This window comes from Drosophila sechellia, chromosome 2R, assembly GCF_004382195.2.
Source record: "Drosophila sechellia strain sech25 chromosome 2R, ASM438219v1, whole genome shotgun sequence".
In the NCBI taxonomy this organism is placed as follows: Eukaryota; Metazoa; Arthropoda; class Insecta; order Diptera; family Drosophilidae; genus Drosophila; species Drosophila sechellia.
In genome coordinates, this window is record NC_045950.1 from 19,267,267 (window position 1) to 19,292,722 (window position 25,456).

The window sequence follows — 25,456 nt, forward strand, 5'->3', positions numbered from 1 at the left end:
CATTTAAAATTGGGTTTCATTTCGTTTCTAAATATTGTTCACCTCCGAACTTATCACACATCGCATTTGCGAATTACTGAACATAAGCATATTAAAATTACAAACGGCAAATCCTATTTGTTGGCCAACAATAATGTGTTAACAATTAAAATGGCTACGCATCGCTATTTGCATTGTTACCATTACACTCCGATTAAAAATGCTACATCTCTGTTACCCCAACTTGTATGTGCTGAACAACTCTTCGTTAGTCCTCTCCAGAACCCGAAAGGTTCTGGCCAAATATATAATTTAATTCCAATTCGAGTCGGGATCAAGTGTTGAGCTTAACCAGCACCTAAATCAATCCGGCCGAGGGTTTGCGGGATTTGGGGATGTATCTGCCGCTGGCGCTAAACTACTTAACAGCAAATTTTGCGTAATTTACGTCCTGACCAAGGAGCAGATGGCATTCCAGGCGAGGTTCTGTATCTGTAGCTGTATCCGAGGGATGCCGAGCTACATTTGGCCAGCAGCTGGGGCTCCATCCGCAAACATGTGTTCCCTTAAGCAAGAACAGATTTCTGGGGGCGGGTTCGTGCGCTGGTATGGGTATAAATTATTGGGTGCGCCTTTTGAAACTCCACCGCCCAGGCCCAAGTATCTTTGTATCTGCACATCAGCATATCCACACATCCGCATATCCACACATCCGCATATCCACATATCCACACATCCTCTCCGCATTTGCGTATCTGCGGTTGCGTGGTCTTAGCCTGTACCGAATCAAAGCATTTAATGGCGCTTTTAATCTTGTTAATCGCCCCTTTCTGGCCCGGCTGAGATTTTCAGATAGTTTCGAAGTTCGAGGGCGTGGCTGGCTAAGTGGGCGTGGCGCACGGAAATTGCCCCGAAACGTAGCAGATACATAGTTAAGTTGTGATAAGCCCAGAGGTTTAGCAGCTGACCAAACGGCAGCGCGAAAGAAAACCAACAAGATTGTTGCTCACTTGCGGGCGTCTTAAAGCAGAGCAATGGATTTGGCCAAGAATACGAGTCTTTAACGTGGCCAAAACGCAGTGGGAGCTGGACGAAATCATCCTATCCACTTTCGCGTCCGTCAAGGACAATTTTGACATGTTCAAATCCTTTTTGCGCTGTCCCCTCCTTCGCACAATGAATATTATTTCTTTATGCAAATTTCCTTGGGAGCTGCCACTTGTTGGTGGGGCAAGGAGTGCCCCCACCTATTCCCAGGACTCGCCCGGTCTCCTTTTTTGCCCATTTGCTTGATATTTTGTTGAGCAAGACAAATGATTTCCATTTAATTTATTTTCACTGCTTCGCTCCGCTTTGCTTGGCTCGTGGCGGCAAAGGATTTAGCTGAATAAATTATAGGTTCAAATTGTTACATCTTGAGGGGGGAGGGGGGTGGTTCTGTAAAGGGGGAATAGTTGAAGACAAGTGCAAATAAAATAAGGGCGCAAGCCGCTGACAAATGTTGGCCAACAGAGGAAGGCCCTTTGTGCAGCCAGCGATACGCTCGAAATGAATTTATTGCTGCTCTTCGAGTGCCCCAAAGACATCAAATTGGAAACATTAAATATATGGGAAATGACTTACCTCGGATACATTGCCATGCAAAGCCAGTCTAACCTTTAAGCTGGTAATCCCCCGAGCATCATTAATTAGCCCGAAAAGCGTACTTGGTGCGTGAGCATTTGGAGGCTTATGCAAACATGGCCAGCTGGTCAACTGGAATCCTGCCCTGCAGACACACGCGTGTGATTCCAGATCCCCATCCTGCAGCCATCTCCTCCGATGCGGGGGCAACGCTCCTCCTCGCTGAAATTTCACACTTTGTCGCTTTGCATATGGGCACGTAAGTGGCAGCTGGCCAGGATGGGACCAGAGGGGGCACATGGAGCTGCAAGCGATTACAAACGCGCCGACTTGTAAAGCTGTTTCTGTTTCTCTACAGTTGGGACAGTTGGGGACGAATCGCGTGCTGCTCTCGCGATAATGAAACCGAAAGGCAAAGCGCACAAGGCCATCTACAAGCCGGGAGTCTGGAGTTCTGAGAAGGCTGCTCCAACTGGCGGAGACTGAGCTGGGTGGTTCCCATAAACGAAATCCCTAAGCAACGCATTTGAAATGAGTATGACTTGATATAGCTATAAAATGTGTTTATGCATATGAAAATAGTAGTATTAAATATAGCTAAGATCTGTTTATATCTAAAATTTAAAGCTAGTTTATCTTATATATGCTGAGTTACGAGATATATTTCGAGTGAAAAGGAAATCGAGCCCTGCTCTATGCATAAATTGCTATTGCAATCCCAAATGGGCGACTAATCAAGTGCGAATCCTTTGGCCAGCTGGAATGCCTCCGACTCCTTTGGCGAGCTGCCCAGCTGGAGGAGCAGGGACAAGGAGCCGTGGTGGATAAGAGGAGCTAGCGATGCGTGTAACTTTTTCAATTAATTTGGCCAAGCTTGAGAGAAGTTCTGAGTTGAGCTTGGCTGGGACATGGAGCCACCGTCGACTGAAACTCCAGCTGAAACTGTTTACGGCTGAGTTATTTCAAAAATGTTTTGCATATCAGATTGAGTCTCTGCATCTTGGCATGGAGCATGGGGCATGGTGGCATGTTGGCATGGTGGCATGCGGCATGGTGGTATGCTGGCTCGGGGCGGCACTTAAACGCCTTCGTTTTAATTTAATAAGAGCTTGCCAGGCGAACTGATGCTGATTCAACTGGTAACTGGTAACTGAAATGGTAACTGGTAGCTGCTCTGCATCCCAAATGAGCGCGGAGGAAAAGAGTCCGCGGATATCCACCACCACCTCCACCGCCAACTTTGGCTGCAAGTCTCTGGACTCTGCTGCATGTCAAATTTGAATTTAGCTGGATTTTTACAACTGTTGCAAAGTCGCTTTCAGTTCCCAGTCTTCGGTTGAAGCTCTCTAGGTCTCCGCTCCGGATCTGCATCTGGAATCCGCCGGTGGCAGTGGAGGAAATCGCATGTGAGCCAACTCAGACAGTTGGCAATTTGCATAAATTTAGATTAGTGACATCTGACGTGAGTCTCTGATATGCAGAGCTGGCGTGCAGGGAAGCGGCATTAAGTGCGGCTCTTGGAGATGGCGGCGATTGCCACCTCCTAATTCTCCGACCAGATAAGACCCATCCTGTGCCCCTCCCTTTCCATCCATCCATCCATTCGAGACTGCCAGCGACAATGGAATATGATTTATGGAGTGCACTCGAGATGGGGCATCGAGCAAGCAGGCCGAGAGGCTGCGTGAAATTCAACAGCTCAAGTGGAAAATTAATCGCATGCAAGCTCATTATGAGCATTAGTTGACGGTTTGTTAATTGTCGCCAAGCGGGAAGCGCAGGATAACAGCAGCAGGCGGCTCCTCCTTAGGCTTCAGGAGGACAGGAAGCCAACTTGGGCTGCATGCGAAATTGGCTGCAATATTTCAATCAAACTTGAGCCGACAGGGGCTCACCTAATTGCAATTAGAAAATGGTAGAACTCTAATCTGGGTATAAAAAATACAGCTTTTAGTTCGGCTTTTAGGCAGCAACATTCCTTCCAAACTGGCGCAGGAATATGTGGGGCTTTATGCTGGAATCCGAGTACTCGTGTCCCTTGGACCAATCGTAGCCCAGGGCATACGCAAAGAGCTTGCCATCGCCGCTGATGGCGCACTTGGTGATTGGCTGAGGATGGACCTTGCTTTCCAGCAGCTTGGAACGCATCTGGCTGTCCCAGAAGCAGAACACTCCATCCGATCCCACAGTGGCAATGTGCTGCGTCACCATGTTGACCTTCACTTCGTTCACTGCATAGACGTCCAGGATGCCCGAATTCTCCCGCCGATGGCATCTGATTGGAAAACAGGCCGTGCGGTGAACCATGCTCTGATCGAACACCATGCCATTCGTCTTGGCAATGAGCCAGCTGGTCAGATCTATGTCCTGGTGGAGCGCCACCGATCGCACTTGGGTGTTGGCCTCGCCCGGGCTCTTCATGCGCCCCTGCTCCACGGGTCCGCCCCGCAGAGTGTAGACCAGGATGGAGCGATCGCCGCAGGCCACCACCGCCACGTCGTTCAGCACATCGGCGGCGTAGCTTCGATCTGGTAGCTCCATCCTGGTGAGTTCCATGGCAGCACGCGGGTCCCAGAACTGCAGTGGAAGAATGAAACTTCTATCCGGATGTACATAGTAGTATAGCTTAAGCTATAATACCCACCCTGATGGACTTGTCCCAGGAGGTTGTGGCGAAATAGGGCCCCACCCAATGGCAGGTGCGTGCTGCTCGCGCGTGAAGTCCCACCCTCCTCAGCTGGTTGGATTCCAAGTCCCACTCGGACACCTGGCCGCTGGACTCGCTCAGGTACACCTTGTTGCCTGAGTCGTTCCAAGTGAGATCGAATGGTATGCCCTCCAGCGACTTCATGACCTTGGGAACAAGCCTGTCCGCTTGCACCTCCCAAATGCGCACAGTGTTATCCCAACTTCCGGCGCAGATTGCGTTCCAGGAACTCGATCGCGGCGCAAACTCCAGCGCTGATATGGAGTCGTTTGGGGGCTCGGGTAGTTCGTAATCCTGTTGCTGTATTTGGTTTACCTTGCCGATTTGATACATGACTGAAGTAGTTGTACAACTCCGTTAACGTATAAACATTATAACAGTATATTATAGATAACATTACAACGTATATTTACCGTTTTGCGTGCCCCAGTAAATCGCAAAATCGGTGCTCCGGTTTCGAATTTGTAAGAATTTTTCGATTTGTAAAACGGCCACCTATGCCGAAGTGAAAAGTATATGCCTTCTTTTATATAAAAAAAAAAAGTTTATCTAGTGATCCATTGCTGTTTATTCCACATCACCACAACAACTCCGGTAACGTATAAACATTATAACATTATATTATCGATAACATTACAACGTATATTTACCGTTTTGCGTGCCCCAGTAAATCGCAAAATCGGTGCTCCGGTTTCGAATTCGTAAGAATTTTTGGATTTGTAAAACGGCCACCTTTGCCGAAGTAAAAAGTAAATGCCTTCTTTTATATCAAAAAATAGTTTATCTAGTGATCTATTGCTGTTTATTCCACACCACCACAAGATTTAATTAATTTCTGACCCCACCTCAGATTTATCATACAACATTTTCTAATCGGCAAAAAAAATGTTCAATTTAGCAGGGGTCGATAGATACGTCGCCAAAAGTTATCGAGAGGTTTGCCGTACTATTGGTAAAACGAAGCAGGCAGTTTTGTATTTTTACACATAAAATATAAAATAATTAATTAATTAAGTTTAAGGAGAGCTAAGGGTGTTGTTCGTAAGTAATGCTATTTAATTTAATTACATAAGCGGTCAAAGTGCAGTCAAAAAGGTGGCAGCTCTATTGTTTAGAAACAGCTGTTTACTAAACATTCCGATTGCAAAAAGTTAAAAAAAAAAACCAGAGAACATAAAAACGAAATCGAGAGATTTTGATCAAATCGAAATCGAAAAAAAATTACGATTACTGGAGCTCCTAATGATTCCTAGCACCCGATTTCTGTTCGAGTTTAATCATACGCAGTGGGTGGATTGGGTCCTGTTGGTTGGGTGGATTTGTGTGCAGATCGAGAAACGGCGGTGGCCACCGAAACAATTCGCCTGCCAATATGCCAGCGAGAATTCCAATAAAATGGACAGCAAACCAAACAGTTGCCCCTCCCCTTTGACGCCCATCGACGGCGTGGGGAATCCCAGCGAACGTGCAAATATTTTAACTAAAATGGCGAGTGCGAGTTACTTTTATCTGCTTTGGCGCAAAAATACGAATCGGTATTTGTGTCTGTGTGGCAGCAACCTTGGCTCACCGAACTGCATACCAGGAAAAGCCACCCAGCCACCGCCCCCGGAGTGCCACGCCCACGTACGCACACTAACACAGTCATGCGAGGGCGCTGTTTTGCAGTCAACATAATTTAACTACTTTTATGGGCAAAGTAATGCGCCGCTGGGTGGGCGATGGGTGGTGGGCGATGGGTGGTGGGCGGAAAATGCCACCCACCGACGATGTAAACTTTGCCCGTTCTCCACGTGTATAGTATCACGTTTAAATTTCAGCATTTTCTTTCATCTCACGCGTCTCGTGTGCAATATTCACAATCTATTTTACACACCATGTGTTTGCGAGTGCTTGAGCCATCCAGCACCACCCACAACCCACCAAGAACCACGCACCACCACCCACTATGCCGTGGAAGCTGCTCGCCCGAGTTTATTGGCTTCGCAGCATACTTTGAAATTTACTGAGTTTCTCTTGTAATGCCTTGCTATATTGAAATTAATTACAAACAAAGGATGCTCCTTTGGGCCAGGAGGAAACAGCATGCTGCGCCATGTCCCACTTCTGCCGCCCACTTCCCCTCTCTTTCCACCCACATTTCACAGCTTTCCATCCAGGAGCCGTGATGAAACGAGTGCTCCGCCGGAGGCTCTAATTCCTGATGTTTGTCTCGCATCAAACAAATGGCGGCGGCGAATAAAAGACATTTTTTCAGGGGCAAGCGAAAGGCGAACTATTTAAATTGAATTTTTTGCCATTTCACGCTTAACTTATTTAACTCATTTGGCCATAATTGTTGTTTTGATAATTGGCAATTGTGTTTTTCTACTTTTTCACCAAATTAATTACAAATGAAATTTCAACGCCAGCAAAAAGCTGATAATTAAATTCCCAAATGTGCAATATAATTCAGAGCAATCCTATTTACACTTAATAAATATTATATAATGCACGTCGCCGGAGGAAAACCATAAAAGCACCGGCATTATTAAAGGTAACTGAAAAAGCTAGAGCTCAACAAAAATATTTATTTACCTGTGTTTTATTTTACAGGACTATCTCGGCGGAGGTCGGAAAATGCATTGCCACAAAGAAATGGCTTCGCATTTGATAGAGTTAATCGACAAGTTTTGAAACCATTATTAATTAAATCACAATATTTATTGAGCCCGTGTTTGTTTTCGCTTATGCAGCCGATTTAAGCCGTCGATATCAATTAAGCTGCAAAGTGAAACCCCAAATCGGACCAATTAAAAATGCCGTACTAGCCTGGCCAAAGGGAATTCGTTCGATTGGCAAGGAAAACAAGCCTGCCAATGGAGGAATTCTCCTCGATTTGCCTGGTATAATTGCATGAGCAGAAGGAAAATGCATTTGTTTGCCCAACTTTGAAGAAGTTCAACAAAAGCCGGCTGGAAAACTGAAGAGGAAGTGTCTTGAACCCGCTCAAGGCCGCTGATAAAAGTCAACACAAAATGTTGAGAGTCAACAGGGAAAGTTGGCAATACACACATTTGTGTACATCTATATACATATATATGAAGAACAATATTCGCATATTTGCACATTACAAATATGGCACAAACGCCCCCCAAACAGTACAATTAAAAGCGCTTCAAATTGAGAGGGATTTTCCAGGACGACTTTTTTCAGGACACGCTGCGCACATTTAGCCAAATTTTATTACGCCCAGACAGACTGACTGAGCAAAATGGTTTCATTCCGGAGATTTCTTTTCGCCGTCTTTTGTTCGGCAGATGATGTCTAGCCTGATGCTAATGAAATTTGCCCGTTTACGACGCTGAAAATTGTCCTGCCGCAGGAGTCCTCAGGATATTGGCTGGGGAAACTTTTCGGGCGCCGAAGCGAAACAAAACATTCGATTCAATTTCGGGTCGCAGCTGTGAAAAGAAACGGAAAACGAAAGAGGATATCAGCGGATTAGCATCTTCAAATGGTTGCTGGTGGATGCATACTGCACTTAAAGTTTGCAGTTGAAGAAGAACGTTAAACTTCTGGATTTGTGAAGCATACTTTTATATTGATACCTATCTGATATTTTAGGCCCAACCATATCTATTATATATTCTATATCCCTGTGTCTGGCTTCGCTTCGAGGAGCCAACTGCGGTGAGACGGAAGTGTGGCTGAAATTAAAAAGGAGTTAAACCAAATTGCTATTGAAGCGCCACGAAGCAAATGAACGGGTGGAAACAGCAGGGGGGAAGGGGGTGTCCATGGAGCGGTGGCTTTTGCTCCTGCGGTTTATTTGGGCAGAGTGCCAGTTCATGGCAGACCCAACAGGAGTTGCTACTCGGTCGATGTGGTCCCCAGTCGGCGCCAGTGCAGCGGGGGTGGCCGAGGAGCAGGGCGTGGACTCCAAGAGGGGTGGCGTGCAAGGATGCTATCTGCTCAGTCGGGCGACAGTTTAATTGGGTTAGCAACGTCAACGGCCTGTCCGCTACTGGATCATTGGGACTGACATGGATGGCCACAGCCGCCCGAAACTGCCGCCCCTCCACCATTACCACTCCATATCGATTTTCCTGCTCCGCAATCGCTTTGGATTATTCCGTAATTAAACGCAAATGCAGGCACCAAACTCGCGCTTTCGCCGCTTCTATCAACACTATCTCATACCCTTCTTTTGAAGATTGAAAAGATATATATATGCTGAAAAACCGAAACCAAATGAATTTGAATCAAAGTTTGAAAAAAACTATGGTATATGCTTACACTTTTTGCTACTGTTCGGTAATTACAAGATATCTGATAGAGCGCCTGCTCCATCGACTCCATTTGTGCGTTGCAATTTGATATTCCGCTTCTCTGTTTTTTGGCTCCATCGATTGTTGCTCTTCCTGGCTGTTTTTGTGGCTCCGATTGCTGGTTGGGGCATTCAATGGCTGATGATTTCACCTGTTTCGCCCACCTCGGTGCTTTGATCGGTTAAATGTTAATGACTTTGTGGAGCGTATCTCTGCCGAAAGTGGAGTTTTTTGTTTAAGGCCCAAATGCGTGGCAAATTGCGGGCAAAATGAATCAATATCGCGAAATATATTTAAGCGGGTAATGGCTTTAAAACATTTATAACATCATTCTGAACTCGAAAAAATCTTAGCTGGCCTACAAGTAGTGAAAGTCGGTCTAGTATCCGCCGAATTTTGGTTTCCTCTCAATTTCAATATTTATATTTTAAAGACCACTGCGGGTTAAGCTCTTGTTTGCTGGCCAAATTTTCCAAAACATTTCACTTCACGCAGCCAGAGACCTTAAACCACCGTCAAGCTGCTTATGTTGTTTGCATTTTGTTAAGCAAAAAATTAAATAACAGCTCCCACACACACAAACACACACACTCGCGCCCAGAGGGGCGGTAAGTGCTATTATTTGTTATTTGGTAAACGCAACAAATGCACCACCCATGTGCAGGAGAACATGGAACTGGGAGCATGGAGCAGGGAGCAGGGGACCCGCAGAACCACCGCGACGGCAGTGGCAAAAACAGCAACAAATTGGAATATCTGCCAGGACACGGTAACGAGGACATGGGGACCTGCATCCAGGCGTGGCATCATAATTAATTCAAATTTGAATTTCCTTTTCGCGCAATGCACGCGCCATTTTACACGGTGGGTGGCAGTGCCACGCCCACATGTGTGGCGTGCTATGGCATCGGGGCTCCGGCATAATAAACTGTTTAAATATTTAGTCGAAACGAGTTTTTAATACTCGCTAGCCCTTTTAGCAGCTGCCAGCGGTCAGTGAGTGGGTCGTCGTGGGTTAGGGATTGCGTCAAAAAGTCGTTGATGACACTGGAAGCAGAACCTTTGGCCACACCGATGGGTTTCAGCCAAGAAATCGACATATCAAGAAACATATTCCTTTCTGTACAGGGAGATTATTATTAACTATAGTTCTCTTGTATACCTTTATTGCGCCAAATGCTAAGAATCCAATTTAGTTCACTCTTTATATATCGAAATATTTGAAGTAGGGGAACATTGTGCTTTAGTGTTACCAATTCCAATTTAGGGCATGTATTTCTCGTAATCGACCGACGGTCTTACCTTTTCAAACATCAATGGAAAACCCTAAGAGCCCAGTAAGTAACCCATTTAAGTTAAGTCAGAGAAAAGTGGAATAAAATATTGATCCGTTCCAGATGAAGACCAACGATCCCGGAGAGCCGAAAAAGCCCAGGTCACGCTTCTGCACCCTGTTGCACCATGATGTTGTCGATCCCAAAGAGTTCATGGTGCACTTCGCCAAGCGCAGGAAGAATGAAATCATAATCGAGGGCCAGGTCTGCGGTTGGTGCTACAACATAGATTACTTAAACGACGAAAATACAAAGTACAAGAAGAAGCGCCCCAAACTTCCGGATGGGAGGGCCACCAAACGGAGAGCAACCTCACCACGAGGAGGAGCAATTGCTGACATCCCTCGTCATTTCAATTCGAGTGCTGCGTCATCGCGTGGTGTTAAGAGCTCGCGAAAGAGAACTGCGTCCTCGGGTGACGATAAACCCAAATCAAATGATTTGGAGGATAAACATGGTGACCGTGCCTAAGGTCCGATACTGAAGTGGCCATAATGCGATTCCAATAACATGTAACATGTTTTCATTGATTGTATTCCAATAAATGATCTTGAAATCTCATCCAATAACTTTCAGTAGTAACTAATTTGCTGTTTTATCGCTATGCTCATGCACATCTGGTGGATCGGAGATATATATTCGATCCCTAGGCAGATATGTCGGCGGGCGATCTTCTCGAGCTCGTGGACGATGTGCGAAATGTGGCACGCAACGCGGCCGGAAATAATAACAAATAATTAATAACAAATATAACAACTGCATTTACATGCTGGAAATGCAGCCCACAGCTAGATCTTAAATAATTACTCAATCTATTCCCACAATTGGAAGGAATATCTTTATTTAAAAACCTTACAATTAAGATATAAAATACATCGTACGTCTCTATATGATTATGTGTACGGTGTAATAGATTAATAATAATAATATAGTATGGAAAATCTTCGCCTCGCTTGCTCTTGTATAGAATATATGTATATATAATGTATAACTAAAGATTGTGTTTGCAAAAGAATGATGGAACCCATCAGCGTCCAAAATAATTGCCCCAGTAACCGCCAATCACTCAAGTCCGTCCGCCAGTCAGTCAGCATTCCATCAGGATGTATCTCCGTGCTCTTGGCTTTGCAACTGGGTCACCGAGTGATTTTGGCTAAAAATGCTCTTGGTTAACGCAAATGCATTTCGCCGGCAAATGACGCGTGCTTCTCGTCTGACAGCCATTGTAGTTGCTGTTTGTGGGTCGGCGCAGATGGTGGTGCAAGGACCCTCGGCTGCTCCGCCAGTGGCACTCGAACTGACAGCCGGCAAAACCCTAATTGAAATGGAGCTGAAGAATGGGTTTGCAGCCGGAGTGAAGTTGGACCGTGAGCTGTGGCGTAATTAGAAAATGAGCATGGAAATATCCGCAGACGGCAGATAAATGAAATTTGTTCGAGGCGAAGCTGGAATTGCACGCAAGTCAGTTGGTTTGGGTATGTGCCAAGTTTTTGCAATAATATGACTAACCTAGTGTATTCTCTTGAAGACTATACGTTCTGCTGCACTTTGCCCACCGCCTCCTTGAGAAACTCGAGGTCAGACTCGCTCTCCTTGACCACATCTTCGAATATTTCCCATTGGGAGGTGCTGGAGGATTCGGGATCATCCTTCTGGAAGCACTTGATCAAGTGGCGACCCTCCTGCAACAGAGTAAATGCACTTGGGTATTCGATGATGACGATGACGCCCAGGAACAAGGCCACATCAATGATGCGCTCCAAGTAGCGGTGGCAGATCCATTTCTAAGGCCAAATAATAAATATTAATATTTAGTTTTTATAAGCTATTTAGTTACTTACGGGCTCCGTGTTTTTCTTGGCGTAGAAGTCGTTCATAAAGAAGGCCGTCACATATTGCATAGTGGAAAACTCCGCCAGCTGTTTAAGTGGATACGTTTACAATCCTTTGAATTGATATCTAAGTGTACTTTTTATTGTACAAACCGTTTCCAAATGGCTGATAACGAGAACCGACTGATTGACATGGGTGGCCAGGTCCAATTGGAAGGCCACCAATAGAATGTCCTTGATGTTGTGATCAGTATGATCCCACCAAATGTTGGTGGTGTCACCGGCTGGACGAATAGACGTTCGCACTTTGGTCAAATCGAAGTCTTCGAGGGTCTAGTGGATAGAGAGCTCAGTAAATTAAGAACCCACTGCAATCAGATGTGCTCACCTTGGAACGCAGCTGGTCGTTGTCACCCAGGCAAGGGACCAGAAACCACACGGTGTACTCCTGGGCCGTGATGTATTCGAATATATGGCGCACCTGGTTGAAGACCTCCAGTATGAATTCGCGCTCCGTCAGACGCACTGCCTCATTGACGTGCAGGCATGTTTTGGCCAACTTGCCAATCGTATCGTTTGATTTGATTGGGTTACTTTCGAAGAGCTTCACAAAGGTCTCGAACGGACTGTCGGGGTCTCTGCAACAAAGATGTTGGTTAGTCCTCAATAAATGGGAATACTATCGGAGTAGCTCGAACTACTTGAACTTTTTGAAGGCGTCACCATCGCCGTCGCTTTGGATGACCTTTAGCCAGTTCCCAGAGCACTTCTCGTGCAGCTGCCTCAGGAGATTGATAGAGTACTGGGGCCGCACAAAGAACTTGGCGTGGAACTCCGGGAGGCGGCACGTTTGGCGTTTGCCGCCGTTTATATAATAGGAAACGGTGTCCAGGGCGAAGAACATATCGAATCTGCGCTCTACGGTCACAAAGATGCTTTTGGAATGCAGGTTCCTTAAGGACGCCTCCTTGGCCTTGCGCTCCGCACGCTGCTCCAGTCGCTCCAGGGCCTGTTTCGAGGTGGAGGGCCCCTCATCCAGGTCGCTCTCCGACTCTGGCTCCGTCTCCTGTTCCTTATCCACGGGATAGACTTTGAAGCTCATCGAGACGCTTCCCTTGCCGATTTCCAGCTGCGGAATCGTCTGAAGACTATCTGAATCCGGATAGGTAAGGGAGCAGAGGAGTAGGATGGCTTGGGCCACGGGCGTTACAGCCGGTAGGTCCTTTGCCAGATCCTTGGCCAAACTGTAGATGATTATGTGGACATTGTCCGCTCTCGAGAAGTTTATCTCCACTTCATCGCAGCCCAAGCAATGGTTAATTTTCAACTTAACAAATATATCCATTTAATACGTTCTTCCCGTTCTCAATATGAAGACAACTTACTCTGATAAATTTAATTACGTGGTCCTTATTTAGCGTAGTTTCTCCGTACATTTTTTATAAATGTTTTTATTCGTTCGATAACTCAACAACTTTTTCGCCTACTTCAGTGAAGTGCTCAAAAATTCCTTGATGTCGATTAACATATATACCGATATGCCTGCTATCGATGCTTGATCAGATCGTCTCTGAAAGTTAGTGTTAGAAAATGTCCCACAGACAAACGGGCTTTTGAAATTTAAGTAATTCTTGTAAGTGGATTTAAAATGATAGTTGACTTTGACAAATTCAGCTTTTTTCGACAACTTGAAAAAAACCATGACCATCCCGCTGGTTCCAGTCCTAATTTGTTGCTTTGGGGACCTGTAAATGAACCCATCTCCCCACCCATTTGTTGTATGCCCTTTTTCCCCGCCTAACGCATATTTATGAATCAGCAAGGAATCAACATTATTATGAGCCATGGGAAGTGAGCCATTAAATTGGCTTGGCCAGGCCAACAGACTGGATGCATAAAATTAGGATTAACGGCTTTCTAAGTGCCATCAAAAGCCCAACTGTCGTAATTCCCAAATGCACGCACTGAGCAACAATTAGTCCGAAACTCCGTCCTGGTCACTTTTCAAAGAGGCTTATTTCGTTGGACAGTACGGCATGATATTAAATTTGAGGAAACGACAAACAAAGGCGACAGAAACAAACCGAGATTGTGATTTTCTTTTAATTTTTATGACGCTGTCGTCGGAGTTTTTGTCGGATATTTTACGACTCGAACGAAAAGGAGAATACTTCCTTATCGCCGCCTTTGATGAGGAAAATCATTTATATTTCTGGGCTTCTTTCTGGCCAATTTTATGCCTTTTGCATTTTTAATGATGATTGCCATTTCGGCATTTTCTTCCCTGGAGACCACACGTCACGCATTTAATTGCGATTTAATAGTCCAAGTGATCGCCAAAAACTTTTGTGCACTCGACAATTCTGATTCTGATGTTCTGATGTATGTGTGGTCGCTGGGGAAATGTGGAGGAGACTCGGGGATTCTCTGGCAGCTCGTAAAGCCAGCGATATTATGGCAACTCCAGCGGACAGCGCCGATCCATCCGAATGGCCATGCAATTAGATGCCAGCCTTGGGCCACGTGATTCCTCCACCGACCTGGGCTCTTCCTCTCCAGAGTAGAGGATCCAGTCCAGTAGTCGTTGTGGCTTTATCGCCAGCATAAATTTGCGCAGATAAAAGCGCGAAAAGAGCGCTGCTCATGTCCACACAGCATTCTTCCAGAAGAATCGGGGATTGGGGGACTGGGGAATTCCCCCCACTTGCAATGTCCAGAAATTATAGCAATTTGCTTGTCAAATTGTTGCCGACTTGGCCAATAAATCGTTGGCTTTATGGGCCGCTCTGCGTCGCCAGGTGATCGCGATAGAGTTGTTTTAGAAATAAATTCGCCAAAATGCGATCCTGCTGGCTCCGCTTAGTGGTTCGTAAACTTGTAAAATGTGCAATTTGGCGGCCGGCTTTTACTTAAGTCGATCGTTTTCCTTATTTTTACCTGCCTGATTTCGCTAATTTAATGCCTCCTTGCCATCCAGTCGAGCCAATTGAATAGTTGCACAAATCGCTGGGGGATTCAGATCGCTGTGGAGCGATTGAAATATGGTTATGATGATTTACGTTGCGGTGGGTGGTAATTTGCAATGTTTGCGAGTGATGATGATGATGATGGCGGATTGTTCAGCAGGCTAATTTGATGGCAGTTTACTGAGGAATTTCCAATAAATCATTAGATCGAAAGCCCTAAGTTAACTTTAAACATTAAGAGTTCCCAAAATAGTATCAATTTTTGTTATACATTTTGATGTTGGTTTCGAGACATTTCTGGCTTACTCCGTGAGATTGGGCATGTAGATCTTAAAATATTTTTAAAGAACCCGCACATAATTGCACCACTTGCATTCAACATCCAGCCAGCTAATGTGGAGCCCCTCTCGCAGCCTATCCCCACATTCTATTGCTCCATTCCCAATCCGGATTCTGGCCATGCTTCGCATCTGCAATTACCGACATTTTTATTGGCTCAACCGTGGGAGCACCGCTTGCACCTGACATTGTTCGTGTTTGTACAGGGTATTAAGTGGCTCAGCATTCTTGGCTCTCCAAGGGATTTTATCTTAGCTCTATTTCAGTTTCAAAATGTAGAACATATAACAATAGCCATCGTATCAATATATTAAAATATACTCTCATAAAAGTATTGATATTATTTCGGCGTAACAAGTGGAGGGTATCTTATAGTCGCTCAATCCTAGCTCAGAGTTGTACCATGTTGTTGCTGCGGAATGCCAGATCCTTGAAGCAATCGCAATTCGAAATGTTTACGGTACATTTAATTTCATTTGGATTATTACAATATGCTTTAGGAGGCAACTGGGCTCTTGCCGCTCCCCGCGTGCTCCACCGCAACCATGCTCCATTTGCCAGGCCGAACAATGAGCCGTGAAGATGGGGCTTGGAGGTGGATTAGGGCGGGGGAATGTTGGGGCCAATCCGAACCCCAGGCCAAATCCAGCGATTTTTGGGCAGGTGTAGCGATGTGCCAGGCGGACATATTTCATTGTTGTTGCCAAAGTGTAATTGCGAATTCCAGACAAATGTGAAATTTGAATTTACAAGTTTAACTTTTCTTGTGAAATCATTTGTTCGGGCTGCTCCTTTTGTGGGTTTACTTCGTTGTGCGACTCAAGTGTGCAGTTGGCAATTCTCGACTTAGTTCATTTGTTCCATTTCAACGCTTGCCATCCGGAGGAGTACTCTGGGAGAAGGAGGAGGCGGAGGAGGAGCAGGCTGGGGATGTGGTTGCTCCATCTTTTCGGGCTCCACATAAACAAATGTACTCATGTCGCAGCTCCATTCACTGGATCCTGGTTCCTCGCTTCCCACTCCACACGACCCTTTCACTTCGATTGTTCCATTTTCTTTGCCATATTTCCGGATTGCTGTACTTCGTCCTTTGTCCTGGCAAAGGTATACTATCGCTTTTGGGTAACATGCGTAGATAAGCCATGTGATTATCTACAATTGATTCCCTTCTTAGGGAGTATTACATATCAGATCCATTTGTATGTATATTATAAAAGGATATTATTAGTTAGTAGTTATAGTTAGATATATTATTAGTTATCATCATTAGATAAACTATCTGAAAATTAACAAAGATTTATTGTGTTCCTAGTTTAAGACAATCACTTTGATAATCGAAAATCCTTAAAAGGTATCTTAAAGGCGCCTCTTGCGATGCTGGGTTTCCTGTCCCCTTGCCAGTGGCTTATTTGGTTTTTGGTTCCTTCTGTTTTGTGCCTCGGCGGATGTCCTATCCGGATTCGGGTGCAGCTGGCGAGGCTTAGGCTGCGATCCCGGAATGCTTCACCTCAACGTGCCGCAAAACTCCGCCTCAAATGGAGGGTCCTTGATGGCGAGGATGTGCGGAATGCGAAGGCTCCTTGCGCAGGACTCCTTCCTTTCGTTTGGCATTCTTGTTTGGCTTTTGTGCATTTGCACGGCTTTCTGTTGGCTTCCTTGTTGGCTGCCTGCGAGTGTGTTTTTGTCCAGGCTTTTGTGCTCGAGCGTTGTGCCGAAAAAGTTGCATTTCACGTCTTGTTGGACTCGGACTTGCTCCGGGTCTCCTCGTCAGCTCTCCCGCTGATTTGGCTTCTTCATATTTTGTACCACCAAAGTGGTGCGTTCCGGTTTGCCGCATAAAACACACTGCCACGCCCCCTCTCTCTCTGCTCCCGCCCACCCACACACACACACGTACGCACACAAATACAATTAGAGACTTGGTTTGTTGGTTCAACTTGTTTGCTTACATTCAACTTTATTTCACTTCTGCTGCGATGGTTTCTTTCAGTCACTATACAGGCAGGAAAATCAAGATCAATCCGAATCTTTTATTATTCTCAGATATTTAATAAAGTAAAAAAAAACAATTTAAAAGGTTACGTTCCAAAAAGAAAGACTTTCAAAATGAAATAAAGGGTAGCAACTTCATAAATGATGCGTAGGCTCATACATCGTTTTTTTAGTTAGTTTCGAACACTTCGCCTATTCATCTTTGACATGCTCATTTGCACACTGTTTTTATCAGTGTAGGCCTCAACCCGTTCGGCTGGCAGTGTGCAAAGTTTTGGCCAACTTGGGCTCTTCGTCGTGGCACTAGCTCCATTGTGTTTTCCAGGGGGCCGGAGGAGGATCCTGAAAGGATGTCGGAAGCGCCTTAACTTAATTCTGCCGGGCTTCTATGCATTCTAGAACCAACGAGCGAGAGCTGGCACTCTGTGTTTGCTTAAATGTTGTATAATTCACTGATTTCTCTGTGGTTTTGTTGCCATTGTTGGATTTTTGTTGATGCTCCTCGGTGTGCGAGTGTGAGTGTGGCAATGCTTGTGATTACATTACGTATACGTACGTATGCGCAATGTATGGGCACTTGTTCATTTGGCGAGCTGCAGCAACTTTGTGATAAGTCCTCAAGAAATATAGTAATTGGATGGATTACAAATAAATGGTGGACATGAGGTTAAGCCATGGAATATTATACAAGTATGCAAGTAGAAATAACTTATTGAAATATATCTATGCGGCTCAGCTGGCTTTTAAATTTGAGAGCTAAAGAAGAACTACTCCAGAAAATCAAGTTAATTGCTAAAATAAATTGAAATGCAAATTACTCTTTTTGGGTATACTTTGGCCAAAATATTCCTTCGTAATTGAAGTACCTTTGATAACACTTTTCATGCCCATAAAATCCATATCAGTTTAGTTTGCATTTGTTTTGCCTGAGTAATATTATTATTACTTATTTCTTCATACTCGGCACTCAGGCATCTTTATTCAGCCTACTTTTGGCCAACAGATTGCAATAAAATAACCGAAAATACACTACCCAAGCCAATCCCAATTTCAGGCGATTCCCCCATGGAAATCGTAAGGAAAAGAACATGAACTGAACATTGTAAATTGTTGTCCGAAAATTTATTGGCAGCACTTATCAGATTCACTCATAAATCTACAAAAAGCCCGTCTCCAAAGCCGTGATTGCCGTCTCTTTCGCTCCCTTGCGCTGCGCGGGAGGGTGTGTCTGTGTGCGGGGAAGAGTATCTGTGTGAGGCCGAAATACACAGTAAAAAATCTAATGGTTAGATAAGGATTGTTTATATAACTTAACTTATGAGATCCATAAATTAAAGTATTGAACTTCTTTTAATGGTCTCCAAACATTCTTAAGAATACATACATGCTTATTTGCACATAGTTACTATGATTTTCTCCAGGTGCATCTGGCCGTGAGTGGGTGGCTTGTGCGAGACATTTATTTGCATGCCTTCGCCCGGGTTTGGCTCTCACTCGGTGCTCCATTTCGGTCGCACAATCCACAAATTAACATGACATTTTTACAAGCCAAACATGTGTACACATGGGCCCGAAAGTGAACCGAACCACTCGAAATTAATAGCCAGCAAAGCAGCATCGGGCGCACATAAGCCGCTCATTGGACGTCGAATGGATGTGGATGTGGCCCAAATGGACACTCGGAACTACGGCCGGACATTTATGGACATGGCCGAAAAAGTGGGGAATGTGAAGAGAGGAGGGGCGGCATCGGACCGAAGTTCGAACAGGTTGCCATTTTATGCATCCATAAATTTAATTACTCAAAGCTACAAAATGTGCAAAAACAAAGAGCCATTAGCTCAGGTGGAAAATGGTCCAGGGATGAACTTTCATATCTCGAATTTCTCCGATTCGAACAAAGTTTATGGCTCTACTCTCTCATTTCTCGCAATTTATGCACTGCAGAAGAAAGTTTTATCATGTGAATAGTTTCGATGCAACTAGTGAATAAAATATAAAATACTAAGTCCATAACAGCTGGCGATTATACGTGTACGAATTTACTGAATGTTTACGAACATATTAACCTATTTGGAGTTAGGATTCCATTGAACCGACTTGAATGTTCGATAATCTGGCCAAGTGATGTGCATGCCCAGTCAACTTGCAGGGTTTTCATTGACAGGGCGACAGGAGTCTATGAGGCAGGCCCCAAACGACGGACGAGACAGGCTGTGTGGCAGGGGAAAATCATGACAAAACATTTGGCCAACGAGTTTTCATTTTCTTTGTGAGCTGGCTTTTTTTGCCCCATTTTTTCGGTTCCACTCGAATGAGAATGACGAGAGGACGTCGACGATGATGAAGTTATCAGGCAAAACAAGCCGAAAGTTGGCACAGTTTCAAAAAGTTTGGCCCACATAGAACGGACAGCCGGTATGGGGCTAACAATCCGAAGAGCAGACTGCAAATTCTAAAACAAGGCACACGAACTTTGCCCACTGAGCTGCAGCGAGCGAAAGAGACGCCTTGACGCCGGCGATGAAAGAGACGGACGGCTGGGGCAAGAAAGAGACGGCCGAACGGACACCGAGGACTCAAACATTTCCGTCCAAGTGCGAATGAGTTTAGCCCTCGGATCTCTGTCAATAGCGAGGAGTGGCACATGGACAGGAGCCACAGGAACTGCCGGCAAAAACAACAGCAGTTGACGAATGCAACAAACGACAAGTTAAAATTCATGTTCATTGTGGATGCCACAAGTTTGTCTTTGCTGGGGTTAAAACACAAAATTGCTCGACATCAAACCAACAAGCTGGCAGTGTAAATGGTAATTGACAAACAGCAGCTTAAGTATTTTAGAGCGATTTTAAGTGTTCTGAATGTCGGTAAGCTGGGGATAAGTGAGTGAATCTGAAATAATATTGCATTCAAGAGGATGCTTGTGAAATCCAAAGATTCTGGTAAAAGATGTGGAGGATGGACTGGTATGTAATTAGAAATTGGCTCCAAAGTGGTGCAATATGTAATATAATAGATTCATGGCAGTTCAGAATAAATTTGTAGCATACTTCTATGAACCTTTCGAACTTTAAAGGATAAGTTTCCACGATTTGCTTCGTTTTATACTTAAATGCGGAGTCGCTTAAGACTCATCTGAGGTAATTGCATCGATAAACAATGCTAGTTTTATGTACATACTTCAGTAAGCCTACTAAGTTTGCGAAGCCAAAGCTCATCTACTGCCAACTATTTTAATTATTCAAATTTGAAAAACAAAAAGCCCTCTCGCCGGTAGCTCTCGTTTCACTCGCCAATCCGAAACAAAACATTTGCGCAATGTAAGTGGCCAGAATATTTTAAAGCCTGGTTTCTTCGGATGGAAAGTGTTTCTGCCACCTCACCTGACTGACTGACTGACTGACTGACGGACTGACTGACTGGTTGACTGAATGACTTCCGTTTCACTCCACTTTGGACAATAATATGACGCATGCATGTTGGGGCTAACATGAAGTTAGCCGCAAAATAATAAAATGGCTATTATAAATTTCTGTTTTGCAAAATATTTCTAGGAATTCGGGGATGGATTGTAGCCAGCCAGCCTTTCAAGCGGAAATTGCACATTTTGCAGAAAGTGCTCCCCCGGCGAACTGGGATGAGATGGAGTAGAAAAGGAATTAGGAATGCAATTTGAGGTTACGTTAGCAAGGGGCAAACGGGCTAACTGGCACTGGAAGAAAAATCTATGCCCGTCCAATTAAATTAACATATATTTACAAACAAAGATGAGAGCCGTGGAATAATGGGCTTGCATGGATTGGTCTTGCTCATACTTTAGTTTGATTTCAATAGCTAACCAGTTATTTTTCCCAGTGCATCGCACCACCAACCGCATCTGACCACATCTGTATGCGCATTTGTTTAGATGAGAGACGCTATATGTGTGTGTGTGTCAGCCAGGCAAACAGACAGTTAGACTGGCACTTGGACAGATGTTGGTATACGCAGGGATCCTGGAAGTTGGTCCCAGCTCCGGCTGACAGCTGGACCCAGGAATATTCCCCCAGCGCCCCCAGAAACCCTTTTCCCAGATATTAATAGACGAAATTTGAGTATTGCTTCCGTCATGAATAAAATTTTGCATCCAGAGGGCAGCTGCAGCGCATGGGGAACTATGTAGGGCTCCTCCGAAAACTTTTGACAATCCTCCCCCCACCCACCCCTCGCAGCTCCGCCTCCGCTGCGGAAAACTTCTCACCCAGAGAAGGAGCATTCACATTGTCCAGGGCTGCAGTTTCCTTGCCCAAAACTTTTCAAATTGTCCATTCAACGTCCATTCAGCTGTCTGTTTTTGTGGCTTCCATTTTTCCTCTTTTTACTTTCTTTTAATTTTAATGATGCGTTCTGAAAAATGTTAAAAGCTTGCGTTGCCGCCGAGCTAAAAACAATTTCGGGTATGTGCATTTTATGGGATTTGCGCATCCTGCTCCCAATGGGCAGAGATGATTGCCCTCTTGTATTTTGAAGAAGGAAAGCTGAAGCGAAAAGGGTGGACCTCCGAAAAATTGATTGCGTTGCAACAGTTTCGGTTTTAAGAATTTAATAACTTCCATCTGGCCAAAAAATGGGTATGTAATCCAAATTAAATACCCAACTTAATCAATCAAAAGCAAAGGCAGATTCGGCCACAATCGTTACGCCCATCACTCGAGAAATCCAGGACTGCAATGCAGAATGCAGAATGCAGAAATTGAAAGAAACGCAGCGAGACGAACTGAGCTGAAACCACAGAACGAAATGCGGTAACACGCAGAACTTTGCTGAATCAACTACTAAAAGATTTATGGTATCAAAATAGTGCCACATAAAATATTCACACCTTGGCCCGGCTTGGCCAGAATCTAACGATTCTTCAGGGACGCAGGAAAGGGATTTGGGTGGGGCCTGGATCGGAGGGAGAAAGCCAACCAACCAACCAACCAGCCAACCAACCAACTGATGCCTTTGGCCGATAAAGCCATTGTTTATACTCCGCACAGCGACTGGGTTGTGGATTGCATTTTGGCCATAAGTTGGCAACATTTTTTATGCGTTCATCATGCGGTCAGCATAAATTTTTCATCGCCATTCCAGCTTTTCCCTCGTCCAATTTTCCTTGGCCGAGCCCCCCACACCGCTCCGCTTGCCGCGAACATGTTGCCAATTTTGATGTCTGATGGCCATAAATCAGGGCGTTTAAAGTCGCCAAATGAAAAACAACGAATGAATAATTCCATTTTGGCCATAACATATAAACTATTTATTCCACACCAATATGTTTGTGGCCAAGTCTGTGTTTCTTGTGTGTTTGAGTATCTGTTTGTTTGCTTGCGTAGGGGAAGTCTTGGAACAAGTAAATAAAGAGACACCAATCATGCAAAAGTACAAAAACAACTAATGATGGGCTCAACGGTTTCGTCAACGCCAATGGGGGACCTTTGTAACCGCTTTTCCTGAAAGCAAAACATTGTATATCATTGCTGTCCATACGGACGCTCCTCCCTTGAGCGGACAAGCTTTTATATAAGAAGTGAGTACTCACCACAATTGAATGATTGATTGCCTTTGCTGTACTTCGAGGAGTCGTGCATGGATGGTGCGCTAAGGGTTAGAGATTAAAAGGGATTGCTATGGATCGGATTAGGATGCCGAGCGCCCCTGGGCGAGATCTACTTACTTCAGGCCGTTCCGCATATCCCGGTACATGGGAGCGTCGTAGGAGGTCTTCATCCGGCTGACCTGTTGGTGTCCCTGGCTCGGCTGCTGGAAGTGCTGCTGCTGTTGCTGCTGCTGCTGCTGGTACTGCGGCTGGTGACTCTGCATAGGCTGACTGTATTGCCACATATTGGAGTTGTTCATCATCTGGTTGGGGCTGGGACTGGAGCTCCAGCCGCCAGTGTGCGAGGGCGACGAGGGACAGGGCGCAGACATCACAGCATTGCAGCCGCCCGTCAGACGTCCTTGATGCATTTGGGTGGTAGAGCCAGTGGGATTGTACTGCTGCAGCGGCTGCATCTGACCCATCGAGGTCATTGGCTGCAGGTCAGGCAGCACTGCATTGATCCCGGGGGCATCAATGGCGCCCATGGGATTACCCATCATGGGCATCATGGTCATGCTGTTCAGGGGAGTCACCGCTCCAATTGGCAGCTGGGTGCTCATCGTCGACATGGGGGTCATCTGATTGCCCCCTTGCATCATGCCCAGCGGCATACCCTGCATTGGGTACGACGAAGCGCCCGACTGGCACACGGGCATCTGCATCTGCAGATTCATCTGCGGTGGATTCAGCGGCTGCATGGCCATGGACTGTCCTTGACCCTGACCGACTCCCATGCTTAGGGGGTACTGGGGAACGCTCTTCATCTGAAACATGGAAGAACACGGCATTGTGTAGTGCGTATACCAAGTCCACAAAGCCAAAGCAAATATCTGTACCTTGGAATCGGCGTACATGCCGTAATCAGCTTCGTAAGGTACTGAGCAAAAATTCATTTTCGATGTGTGGAAAGCTCGAGATATTCCGAAAGTGTTTATAAAATAGTTCACTCCAAATTTGTATAGAACTAAAATTTTGAGAACTTTTTTTTCTTACTTTCTACCAATAGATCTGAATCCTACGATGAAATAAATACGAATGAGGTATGGAAAGGAAAACTTCCCAGACATCTGACAGGGTTGGGAAAAGCCTACTATGATTGAATAGAACAGAATTTTAGCGTGTTTGTTTTATGATCGTCTCAAAGGCCTTGGAAAATAATATTATTTAAAACGTCAGAGTAGTCAGTGTATTGTATAATTCCAAATTTCTTGTTATCACATCGAGTAAATGGGACGCAAAAACCACAAGACTAGAAGGAAGGTCAAAGTGCACTCGAACGTCCAGCTTCCTCAGAAAATCAAAGTGAAGCTGCCGAAAGAACATAAACGCAGCACTCTTCGTCCCAAGATTCAGAACTCGAAGGTTTTCCACGTTAACTGCTGCAAGTACAAGATCCGTTCGAGACCCATGAGATGCAATCAGTGCAACCTGGCCACGCAGTGCCCCTCCCGCACGGTCGCCCTCGCTCCGTCTGTGCCGCTCCTGCATCATCCTGTCCGGCGGAAGGTGGTCCATATGCCGGAAACCGTGGTCATGCAAATGCGGAATATGGAGAACGCCCGCCGAGTGGCGGATATGCACAGAAGAACCCTTATTCAAACATATGTTCCCTCGCCGGATAAGGATGATGACGAAGATACACACCAAATCGATCGGAGGTCAAGGCAAGTCTATAGGAGAGACCGACAGAGACCCTTATCCAGCGACTTGGATGTGAATGACATGGACTTGGACCCGTTTCAGTAGGGATGTGTGTTGGAAATATAGGTACTGTGGTAATTGTTTAACTACTCGTTTACGAAATGCCCATGAGTCCTACTTTATTTCTAGTTGCCAATCCAAATAACCCGTGAGACGAGGGATTCCGTTGCCACTTCTAACTAGTTGCTTCGCCCCATGGGCATATCGTGATCATCCATAAAACCACGCCACTCCGCCAGTCTCCCCGCCCACCCAAGCTGTCCAGGACAATTAATTTTGCCCCGGCTTGTCAGCTTATTGTTTATCTACATAACTACGGAACACGAAGAGAACAGAGAACAGAGGACGACTGCCCTGAGCTGTCGTGTCATTTATTCAGCTGCTCCGACCGGGCTCGACTTTCGATATCCTTTGGGCCGCGGTGCAGTTGCCACACCATTTATGCCATTAAGTCATTAGCTTTGTTTAACAAATAACAAACTGTCAATGAGTGATTAACGATGTTTTTCGCATGAACTGCAATTAGCCGCCGCCGCCGCCACCGTGGACGTGGACTTCGTCGTTCGCCGCCCGACTTCTTTTCCCTGACAAATGGGTGTGATTTCGCTCCCGGCGGTGCTCCAGTGGATCCGAGGTGCACTGCCTGGATGTGGATTGATGTTGGTGGTGGTGGCGGGTGGCGGGTGGATGGTGGATGGTAGATGGTGGGCTCACCGGGTGACAAGCACTCGTTATTGATGCGCCCGCAAGCTGCCGTCACTTGGCAATTATTGTGTATTGTGCTCCGAGTCAACGGCATTTGCCATAGTCATAGACATAGTCGTGGAACAGTCACACTCATCGCAGTTTGCATTTATCATTGAAGGGTAGTGCTGGCATTTTAAGGAGCCATTTTGGTAGCTAGCAATCGAAAGTGTATCACTTTCCAGCCGATTCATTCATTTGACATTTGGGTATTTGGAAGGCAATGTATGTATGAACCATACCCCTTTCATCATAACTTGGCCAAAATAAGTCCCACACCAAAAGGAATAACATTCTTTCACA

At 45.3% G+C, this 25,456-nt stretch overlaps 5 protein-coding genes across 6 annotated transcripts; 2 read left to right on the top strand and 3 right to left on the bottom strand.

The window, feature by feature from the left end:
* Positions 1–3,535: 3,535 nt before the first annotated feature.
* Positions 3,536–4,904, bottom strand: LOC6615675 (mRNA export factor). Its single transcript, XM_002040010.2, has 3 exons — positions 4,723–4,904; positions 4,247–4,644; positions 3,536–4,179 (listed from the first exon to the last, which is right to left on the bottom strand). Exons 2-3 carry the CDS (start codon positions 4,640–4,642, stop codon positions 3,565–3,567), a joined length of 1,011 nt encoding a protein of 336 aa, XP_002040046.1. The 5' UTR covers positions 4,643–4,644; positions 4,723–4,904; the 3' UTR covers positions 3,536–3,564.
* Positions 4,905–9,903: 4,999 nt separating this feature from the next.
* On the top strand, positions 9,904–10,514 carry LOC6615676. Its single transcript, XM_002040011.2, has 2 exons — positions 9,904–9,956; positions 10,017–10,514. Exons 1-2 carry the CDS (start codon positions 9,936–9,938, stop codon positions 10,422–10,424), a joined length of 429 nt encoding a protein of 142 aa, XP_002040047.1. The 5' UTR covers positions 9,904–9,935; the 3' UTR covers positions 10,425–10,514.
* Positions 10,515–10,811: 297 nt separating this feature from the next.
* On the bottom strand, positions 10,812–13,315 carry LOC6615677 (protein ORD). Its single transcript, XM_032716587.1, has 7 exons — positions 13,171–13,315; positions 12,487–13,112; positions 12,174–12,423; positions 11,939–12,118; positions 11,795–11,872; positions 11,463–11,737; positions 10,812–11,398 (listed from the first exon to the last, which is right to left on the bottom strand). The coding sequence occupies exons 1-6, from the start codon at positions 13,219–13,221 to the stop codon at positions 11,483–11,485; spliced, it is 1,440 nt and encodes a 479-aa protein (XP_032572478.1). The 5' UTR covers positions 13,222–13,315; the 3' UTR covers positions 10,812–11,398; positions 11,463–11,482.
* A 9,022-nt stretch (positions 13,316–22,337) lies between these two features.
* LOC6615678 (transcription activator MSS11) lies at positions 22,338–23,758 on the bottom strand. Of its 2 annotated transcripts, none has more exons than XM_002040013.2 (4): positions 23,545–23,757; positions 22,784–23,472; positions 22,649–22,707; positions 22,338–22,559 (listed from the first exon to the last, which is right to left on the bottom strand). In XM_002040013.2, exons 1-4 carry the CDS (start codon positions 23,599–23,601, stop codon positions 22,525–22,527), a joined length of 840 nt encoding a protein of 279 aa, XP_002040049.1. In that variant the 5' UTR covers positions 23,602–23,757; the 3' UTR covers positions 22,338–22,524. The 2 variants fall into 2 exon arrangements, 1 of the variants encoding a protein (XP_002040049.1); XR_004361492.1 differs by having other exon boundaries at positions 22,380–22,559; positions 22,649–22,734; positions 23,545–23,758.
* Positions 23,759–23,846: 88 nt separating this feature from the next.
* Positions 23,847–24,907, top strand: LOC6615679. Its single transcript, XM_002040014.2, has 2 exons — positions 23,847–24,475; positions 24,539–24,907. Exon 1 carries the CDS (start codon positions 23,936–23,938, stop codon positions 24,452–24,454), a length of 519 nt encoding a protein of 172 aa, XP_002040050.1. The 5' UTR covers positions 23,847–23,935; the 3' UTR covers positions 24,455–24,475; positions 24,539–24,907.
* The last annotated feature ends 549 nt before the right edge of the window (positions 24,908–25,456 follow it).